Source organism: Poromitra crassiceps (genome assembly GCF_964638095.1).
Source record: "Poromitra crassiceps genome assembly, chromosome: 7".
NCBI classification, from domain to species: Eukaryota; Metazoa; Chordata; class Actinopteri; order Beryciformes; family Melamphaidae; genus Poromitra; species Poromitra crassiceps.
Genome location: NC_139628.1, coordinates 23,056,227 through 23,066,226, shown reverse-complemented (window position 1 = coordinate 23,066,226; position 10,000 = coordinate 23,056,227). Strand labels below are relative to the sequence as shown.

General features: G+C 45.6%; 1 protein-coding gene across 2 annotated transcripts in view; it reads left to right on the top strand.

Annotated features, from left to right (window-relative positions):
* LOC310779158 (uncharacterized protein) overlaps positions 1–9,287 on the top strand; it is an 18,973-nt gene extending 9,686 nt beyond the window's left edge. For both annotated transcript variants that reach the window (XM_083639658.1, XM_083639657.1), the window contains 5 exons: positions 1–36; positions 2,789–2,829; positions 3,042–3,217; positions 6,557–6,649; positions 9,063–9,287. The exon at positions 1–36 is cut by the window's left edge and continues 28 nt beyond it. In XM_083639658.1, coding sequence (XP_083495784.1) covers positions 1–36; positions 2,789–2,829; positions 3,042–3,217; positions 6,557–6,649; positions 9,063–9,284 — 568 coding nt within the window. In that variant the 3' untranslated portion in view covers positions 9,285–9,287. The remainder of the gene's footprint in view (positions 37–2,788; positions 2,830–3,041; positions 3,218–6,556; positions 6,650–9,062) is intronic.
* The last annotated feature ends 713 nt before the right edge of the window (positions 9,288–10,000 follow it).

Genomic DNA, 10,000 nt, shown 5'->3' with positions numbered 1-10,000 from the left:
AGAGTTGAGGTTCTACGTGTGTTCCTCCAGAGCCAGGTAAAATTCATGTGAACATTGTGTAAAACGCAGTGGTGGAAATGGAGGGGAAACGCCTGGGAACAGAGTTCCCAGAGTAAACAAAGAGTTGAGAGGGAACGGCAAGAACAAGTGGGGGAATGGCATTCCTCCTCAGGTTTCCCTTAAAAATGTCTTGCAATGCAGTGGAGAGCAGAGCAGTGGAGAGCAGAGCAGAGCAGAGCAGAGCAGTGGAGAGCAGAGCAGAGCAGAGCAGTGGAGAGCAGAGCAGTGGAGAGCAGAGCAGAGCAGTGGAGAGCAGAGCAGTGGAGAGCAGAGCAGAGCAGTGGAGAGCAGAGCAGAGCAGAGCAGTGGAGAGCAGAGCAGTGGAGAGCAGAGCAGAGCAGTGGAGAGCAGAGCAGTGGAGAGCAGAGCAGAGCAGTGGAGAGCAGAGCAGTGGAGAGCAGAGCAGAGCAGTGGAGAGCAGAGCAGAGCAGTGGAGAGCAGAGCAGTAGAGAGCAGAGCAGAGCAGTGGAGAGCAGAGTAGTGGAGAGCAGAGCAGAGCAGTAGAGAGCAGAGCAGTGGAGAGCAGAGCAGTGGAGAGCAGAGCAGAGCAGAGCAGTGGAGAGCAGAGCAGTAGAGAGCAGAGCAGAGCAGTGGAGAGCAGAGCAGAGCAGTGGAGAGCAGAGCAGTGGAGAGCAGAACAGAGCAGTGGAGAGCAGAGCAGAGCAGTGGAGAGCAGAGCAGAGCAGTGGAGAGCAGAGCAGTGGAGAGCAGACCCGAGCAGTGGAGAGCAGAGCAGAGCAGTAGAGAGCAGAGCAGTGGAGAGCAGAGCAGTGGAGAGCAGAGCAGAGCAGTGGAGAGCAGAGCAGTGGAGAGCAGAGCAGAGCAGTGGAGAGCAGAGCAGAGCAGTGGAGAGCAGAGCAGAGCAGAGCAGTGGAGAGCAGAGCAGTGGAGAGCAGAACAGAGCAGTGGAGTGTGTGTGTTCAGAAAATAATATCCTATCCGGGGACCCCCATCCTGCGTAAGTAGGGGTCCCAACATGGCCATTTCCATCACTGGTAAAACACGAACATAAAGAACATGGTGGTGCTCATCGTATCACACCAAAGCAAATCAGAGAAGAGAGGAACAGCTTAGCTCTCAGCAGGTTCCATAGTGTAGTGGTTATCACGTCTGCTTTACACGCAGAAGGTCCTGGGTTCAAGCCCCAGTGGAACCATCAGTTTGGCAACATGTTGCTTGCTTCCACTTGCTTGTGTACTTTATCCAACAGTCTGTGGGTTGGGAGGGGAGTAAAGCCACATATGTACAAGTTCTGATTTTGATAGCGCCTTGAGATAACTATTATTTGGCGCTATAAAAATATAAAATTGATTGATTGATTGAAATTCAGAATAGAATAGAATAGAGTTCACCGCAGAATCAAAAATCCATATTTCTCCTCTTATCTGTGGTGCTATTTATCCATCTACATGGTTTTGGCTACATGATGTTGCTGAGTTTTGGAGATATCAGCAGGTGAGATATCTGCCTTCTCACGAATACAATAGAGCTGGATGCACTCGGCTTGTGCTGCTCAAATACATTTGAAAAACTCAACAGCAATGTCTCTTTCCAGAAATCATGACCCACTTACTCAAGATAATCCACGGACCGTGTTGTTAGCAGTTTTTGTTTTGACTGAAGTATAGTTTGGTCGTAGTAGGTGACGTAATTTGGTCAAAAGAAAATAGTTCATGAAACTGCTTGCTGCATGAAGAGACTTGACTTGACTTGACTTGACTTGACTTGACTTGACTTGACTTGACATGACTTGACTTGACATGACTTGACATGACATGACATGACATGACATGACATGACCTGACTTGAGATCTTGTGTTTGTGTAAATGACTCAGATTGAAAGTGACAAAATTCTGTTTTGTGAATTTGTATGGAATGACTGAATGTCTGAAGTTGAAACTGATGATAGAAATCAAACTCATAATGTTCTTACCAAGTTGTTATCCTATTAAAACCATATTGCATTGAAAAGTCCTGATATTTAGTTTTCTTTAACATATTAAATACTGGACTCTGACTTGACCTCCTGTTCTACATTTAGACTTGAGACTTGACTGAAGACTTAACCCTCCAGACTTCAGAGTGACTTGTGTCCTGTGGTTCTATAGTGTAGTGGTTATCACGTCTGCTTTACACGCAGAAGGTCCTGGGTTCAAGCCCCAGTGGAACCATGAGTTTTGCTTACAGAGGGCAACCTCCAACTGAAACTTATCAGTCGGGAAGTCTTGGACCAAGTGCTGATTTGGACCAAGTGCTGATTCCCAAGCAGAGCTTTCTTTGTCTTTGTGGATTATCTTGAGTAACCGGGTCGTGATTTCTGGAAAGAGACATTGCTGTTGAGTTTTTCAAATGTATTTTTTGGCGCTTTGAGCACCACAAGCTGAGTGCCATCCAGTTCCACTGTATTGGAGAGAAGATCTCTATGGCCGATATCTCCAAAACTCTGCGACTCACACCAAAACCATCTATAGATGGATAAATAGCACTACAGGTAAGAGGAAAAACGTGTATTTTGGATTTTGGGCTGAACTGTCCCTTATCAGCAGATTTGTATGTGAAACAAATATTTGATACCGCAAGAACTATTGTGATGTTTGCGAAATTTTGCAATATATGGTTAGTGATTATTATCACATATTGGCACAAGCAGCACAAATTAACTTTTAATTATACTTATATACTTATATTACCTGCTTATTATTTCTGATCTGTTGCCTCTATCTCCAGTGCCACTGTTTCCCCCGGCAACAAGAAACCCGTTGAGACATGTAAGAGTGGATCTACTGGTTTTTCACATTTGCACCAGTAACATACTATGTTGTCATAGCATGTAACTATGTATTGTGTCATGTAAGATATGTGACTATGCTTTCCACACTATTTCTCTTCGTCACACACGCACACGTACACACCCACACACACACACACACACACACACACACACACACACACACACACACACACACACACACACACACAGTGGTCCCGGGGAGTGTGTGTGCGGTGCTGTGGGGGGGCAGTGACTCGGTGGCAGAGGAGATCCTTCGCTCGCCCCTGCTCGCAGCGCTGCGCTCCGGCCGGCTGTCACAGCGCTGCTACGCCCGCTTCAGCCTGCAGGAGGCGCTCTACCTGACCCACATCAGCAGCTCTCTGCAGGTCAGACCCACGGCAAGCTCCTCTCTCTCTTTTTTGTCCTCATGTTGTTCTCTCTCTCTCTCTCACTCTCTCTCTCTCTCTCTCTCTCTCTCTCTCAGTTCAATTCAATGGCTTTATTGACATGAAAGTTGCAAGATTTTCAATCTGGTTTTAAACCCGCTCACTCCACTGAAACAGCCCTCCTCTCTGTCACCCATGCCCTTCACACTGCTAAAGCCTCCTCCCTCTCCTCTGTCCTCATCCTCCTGGATCTATCTGCCGCCTTCGACACTGTTAATCATCACATCCTTCTCTCCACCCTCACTGATCTTGGTATTTCTGGCACTGCACTCTCATGGTTCACCTCTTATCTTTCCAATTGCTCACTTCAGGTTCTCTGGTGCGGGTCCCTCTCTAAATCATGCACTCTGAACACGGGTGTCCCCCAGGGATCTGTCCTCGGCCCCTTCCTATTTCTTCTGTATGTTAGGTCCCTTGGTCACATAATCTCCTCTCACGGTTTCTCCTATCACAGCTATGGCGGGGCTACCTGCCTCGGCTATCCAACCCCTCCAGCTCATCCAGAACGCAGCTGCTCGTCTGGTGTTCAACCTACCTAAATTCTCCCATGTCACTCCCCTTCTCCGCGACCTCCACTGGCTCCTCATTGTGGCCCGTATTAAATTTAAGCCTCTCGTACCGGGCAGTTCACCGGTCAGCCCCTACCTATCTGCAATCTTTGGTCAGCTTCCAAACGTCCAATCGTTCCCTCCGCTCCTCCACCTGCACAGCTCGCCTCGCCCCTCCATCACTGCGTGGCCGCGGGGGTCGCCTGGCCCGCTCGCGCATTTTTTCCTCCCTGGCTCCTCAATGGTGGAATGAGCTCCCCCCCCTCTGTTATGCTGGCCGAATCGTTAACCATTTTCCGCCGGAGACTAAAAACCTACTTTTTCGGGCTACACCCTGGGCCCCTCCGAAAATTGATTTGTTGTATTCTATGCTCCTGTTTCTGGTTTATTGTTGTATTTTTCTGTGCAATGCTGTAATATGATGTAACTCGCTTTGGATAAAGGCGTCTGCTAAATGCAATAAAGTAAAGTAAAGATTTTGACAAAGCAAATTCATTAATTAATTAATTAATTAATTGGAATATTTGAAAAATACAAAATAATACAAAAAGACAGCAATATGATCAACAACACAATAATTAAATAAATTAAATAATACAGTCAAAACCATCCAAATGTGTATTTTGTCTGTGTGTGTGTGTGCGTGTGCGTGTGCGCGTGTGCGTGTGTGTGTGTGCGTGTGTGTGTGTGCATGTGTGTGTGTGCGTGCGTGTGTGTGTGTGTGTGTCAGTCAATGGTCAGTTTTATGCTATTTGATGTTTTTCTTGTCCTTTTAGAATCACATGGAAAAGATCTGGCTGAAAAGTGGTCTAGTTGATCTGTACAGAGCCACAAATTACTGTCACACAATATGCAACTCAAGCTTTCGTTGTCTTTTTGTGGGCTCACAAGATACAATTTGTTCCATCGATTCCCTCTTTGCGTACTCACAAATGGCCAAAACGTGCCCTCCAAATAGTGATATTGTGCTCTGTATATAATACATGTGCTCTTCACAAGCTTATAAAGAGTCAGTGCACATATTGCTGATTGTGTTGAAATGTGCCTGTGCTGTCCTGATTGCGTGTATACCTTTGTCAACCTAGTTTAGATGAAACCACGCCCCCGGACTCATTTGATTGGTCGTCGCAGCTGTTTCTTCCTGAAAATGTGTGGCAAGTAAGAAAATGTGGTTAGGATTAGGGTTAGGGGGAGGGGAAAATTCAGCTTGCATTGTCTTTCCTCTTGTGGTGTAATGCATAAGGTGCGTGCCTTCCAATCTGAGGACTGGGGTTTGATTCCCGGTCAAACCACATACATTTTTATTAGACATTAGTTTTAGGCAAGTACAACAATGTGGTTTGGGTCTGGTTGTCGTTAGATAAGAAAAGCCTTTCAGGACGTTTTCAGGAAGAAGCAGTTGCGGCGACCAATCAAATGAGTTCAGGGCGTGGTTTCCTCTAAACTAGGTTGGCAACACTGGCGCCGGAACAAGGGGGACATGGGGACATTTTGTCCCCCTTAAAATTTGGTCCCCCTAAATTTTTTTTTTTTTTTTTTTTTTTTTTTTTTTATCTGAGGGGCCAACTGCCCCTGACGCTTAGAGCCCACTTTACACTGTTTACACAGCCTGTGATCATTGTGGGATTATTACACCTGAGACAGACAGACCCAGGGATCAAGTTACAGAGAGCCCACTTTACACTGTTTACACAGCCTGTGACACTTGTTAAAGCCGTGATCATTGTGGGATTATTACACCTGAGAGACAGACAGACCTGGACTCTGTACTGCACTCACTGTCATTGGCTGCTGCTATAATCGTATACGGTTATTGTTATTTTATTTTTGTGTTGAGATGACAAGTTTTGCACTGTGTTTCGAAGTGATAATAATAATAATAATAATAAGTTCAGTGTTTCTGCCTGTGTTGCTGTCTGTTGTAGTGTAATTATGAAATGACCTAAAGGGAGAGCAGGTCACCAAGTGAGTGAGAAAAGGAAAAATACTGAATAATTACATCACTAATCACTAATGTTAATTTAAAATGAGATATTCATCTAAATATGGCTAAAAATCATCCAAACGTCCATAGAAACGTCAATTTTTCGTCGGCGCCCTCATGGGCGCCGATAAAACGGCGCCCTGCGGGCACCAAAAAAAGAAATGAAAAAAAAAAAAAAATTATAAAATTGTGTCCCCCTTATTGCAAACTCGTTCCGGCGCCACTGGTTGGCAAAGGTATATAGACACATCCTGCGTGTGTTGCAGACACCTGCTTGTGTTTACATGGCCTGAAGGTTAAGCGGCTAAATATGTTGACATATTTGGGCAATATGTCTATTCAGTGGAAACAGACAATGGATATTAACACACCAAATCTTTACTAGGCGTGTCTGTAATACCTAAAAGGTGCACTGTAAGTTGAAATATGTTCCTAAACTGCACAGTTTAATGAAATGGAGGCAGCGAAATTGTATAATTTTAGTTCACACGTGCGCGCGTGGCAGTAAATTGTGGATAACTTTGCTCCGTAGATCTGCAATCATGTTAAAACGGAACTCAGGACGTTTTAGTCTGAGGACATTGTATTGATTTATACTGAACTGAAAAGCAGGACATCTCTATCCACCACTGGTGGTCAATGGCATGTTTTTCTCATGTGCTAGATTGGAATAAACTGGACTCAACTGGACTGAGTGAAGCTGGGTTGAACTGGACTAAACTGGTTTCCTGTCCCCGCCTCCTCCAGGTGCTGCTGAGCAGCGTTCAGGGACCGCAGGACGTCAGAGCGCTCCTGCTGGACACACAGCAACACTACAACAAGTCCTACAGCAGGGAGCAGGTGAGAGTGTAGGCCAGGCCTGTGGCGCTGAAGGAACTTCCCCTGCGGTGATTTAGGGTGGCTCATCAGCGCGGTATATGCAGTGCATGCCATATTTAATGTTAAGCACTTCTAAGTTGGCCCATGACTTACTTGTATACCAAGTTTCATCAAATTCTGTAACTTTTTGAGATCTCCTGCCAACAAACAAACAAACAGAGAGACCAATGGGAACATTCATGTTTTATTCCTCTGTTTCACCAGCACCGCTCTTCAATCACTCTCTAGCTCACTCGACCACTCCTCTGTCTCTCTCTCTCTCTCTCTCTCTCTCTCTCTCTCTGGTAAATGGCCTGCATTTATATAGCGCTTTTATCCAAAGCGCTTTACAATCAGTAGATAGTCTACATTCACCCATTCATACACCGATGGCGGCAGGCTGCCACGCAGGGTGCCTACACACCATCGGGAGCAAGGAAGGTTAAGTGTCTTGCCCAAGGACACAGCGACGGCAGCTGGGAGGGAGCGGGGATCGAGCCGCCAACCCTTGCGTCATTGGCCGACCCGCTCTACCTCCTGAGCTAAAGCCGCCCCCCCGTCTCTCTCTCTCTCTCTGTCTCTCTCTCTCTATCTCTCTCTCTCTCTCTATCTCTGTCTCTCCTCTCTCTCTCTCTCTCTCTCTCTCTCTGTCTCTCTCTGTCTGTCTCTCTCTCTCTCTGTCTGTCTCTCTCTCTCTCTCTCTCTCTCTCTCTCTCTCTCTCTCTCTGTCTCTCTCTCCTCTCTCTCTGTCTCTCTCTCTGTCTCTCTCTCCTCTATCTCTCTCTCTATCTCTGTCTCTCTCTCTCTGTCTCTCTCTCTCTCTCTCTCTCTCTCTCTCTGTCTCTCTCTCTGTCTCTCTCTCTGTCTCTCTCTCTCTATCTCTATCTCTCTCTCTGTCTCTCTCTCTGTCTCTCTCTCTGTCTCTCTCTCTCTCTCTCTCGCTCGTGGAGCCGGGGGAGGAGGGGCCAACTTTGATTGTGGCGTGTTTACAAACAGCAACCAACACCTCCTGCATAGTGTGGCCTTTAACAGTTAGACGTTACCACTTTATCACCATAAAACCTGAAATTGGGGACAAAAAGGTCTGGATGTCCCCCCTATTCCAGTGTCAGTACACCATACACCGCAGTTGTCTATTCACCTTATGTAGCCACGCCCATTTGACCCGGTTGTGTGGTCGTGTGACGACTTCCGGCTAAAAGAAAAAGAAAAAGAAAAATGCCGGCTGCTCAAATATCATCTAACTCTGAATTAACTAATAATTTAACCAATTGTATGTAACATACCAAATAAAAGCAAACGGCAATGTCTAAGAATGCAACGCCATGTAACTGGCTCGTTAATTCTCGCATCCCAGGGAATTACGTTAATGTCTGCAGTCTTATCGGCGTTCCTTTATCGCAAAATAACTGGATGTGGAGGCTAAATGACATCACATTCGTTTTGTTAGCGTTCCATTTGCAAAAAACCTTGAGCTGGGAAGTTCACTGTTGATTGGTCAGATCAGTCGCTAGCCAGGCTAGCCATTGTTAGCCATTGTTAGCCATTGTTAGCAATAACAATTGACAACATGGCATTTCGCGGCATTTTGCGCATACAAACACTGCAGCCTCATGTCCACACATGATAGAAGTTAGGCAGTACTGTGTGTACAGCTGATTTAATGAGACACAAACAAAACAGAAGTGCTAAACAATATTACTACGATTACTACTACTGTTGTTGCGCGGCGCAGCCATCTAGGATTTTGAGGTTGGGGCTGCTGAGACTCCTATGAGTTTGGAATGGGAAATACCAGCTCTGATGACGTCACCGCCCAGCTCATGACCTTGAAGTCGTAAGATTACCAGTCCCCAGTTATAAAGGAATGCACGATTAGAGACGTAAGTGGCTCGAGCTGCGCTTGGAGGAGAGAAAACTATCGAAGCTTTCTTTGTTGGAGTCCAGGTATGTTTTACAAGAAAGTGCTCGTCATTGTCGACGATAACGTTATCTGACCTGGCTAACAGTGGATACTCCGCTTGCTTGCTGTGTACCGAGCTCAAAGTAGTAGGCTACGTTCTTTGTTTTACCCGCTGCACTGTCCGCTACAAAAACAACTATCTTCTTCTGACGTTATTTATATTTCGTGCCGTGACCGCCGGAAGTGTTAACACGACCCGGAAGAATTTGTCCCACCCCCGCGTCTGAACATAAGGTGAATAGCACGGTATTGCGATATCGCAACAGCCCTGGGTGAGAGGACATGTCTGTCTGTCTGTCTGTCTGTCTGATTGTCTGTCTGTCTGTCTGTCTGTCTGTCTGTCTGTCTGTCTGTCTGATTGTCTGTCTGTCTGTCTCTCTGACTGATTGTCTGTCTGTCTTTCTGACTGTCTGTCTGTTCTCCCCCCTCCAGTCTCTCCTCCTGGGGGCGTCTCCCTCCCGCTCGTGCGTCTCTCCCTCCAGTCGTTCCACTCGGTGGATCTGGAGGATGCCGCTCTACTGGCTGGTGGTTCTGTCTGTCCGAGCTCGGCTCCGCCCCTTCCTAGCCCGGAGCTCCGGAGCTCCGCCCCTGGCCCCCGGCTCGTCTTCAGGCCCCTCCCACCCGCCGGCCCCGATGCCGACACTCTGTCTCTGAAGAAAAGGTAGGAAGGCTTTTTTGCTCCTTTAAGTTGAGCTGAAATAAGAAAAGACTTTTAAACTATTTTAGATCACATCCCTGCCTGCTCATAAGGTGCACCTATTTACCAATGTGTGCCAAAACAACATCACCAAATACACTTTATTTTGTTTTTCACATACAAACGTCAACAGGTTGTCTTCATCAGTGTTGGGCAAGTTACTTTCAAAATGTAATATACTACATATATTAGTTACTTTCATTTGAAGTAATAAGTTACTTTACAATATTACTCTCTGTGTAGAGTAACTTGTTACTTATGACACTACTTTTGCATTACTTTTACCAAAACAACAGCAGCGCAGAATGACATCCGCTGCCCCGGAACCATCCCGAAAAATAATGTAAACCGCTTTGAAGTCAGTGTAAACATCCAAAATTCGAAATGTTATTCTTTTCCTTTGTTATCATCATCTATAGTGATTATTTGCATAAAAACAGACAGTTTGACTAGGAAATGATTGATCTTTATTTAAATATGTGCTTTGATTGAATTCTGTTGAACTCAATTTGTAACTTGAGTTACTTGACAAAGTAACTGGTATAATATTACTGAAATCCTATAAGTATACGTTACTGAGTTACTGCTAAAAGTAATATATTACATGTAATATGTTACTTTTGTAATGAGTTACGCCCAACACTGGTCTTCATTCATAACAAAATCTACAGTG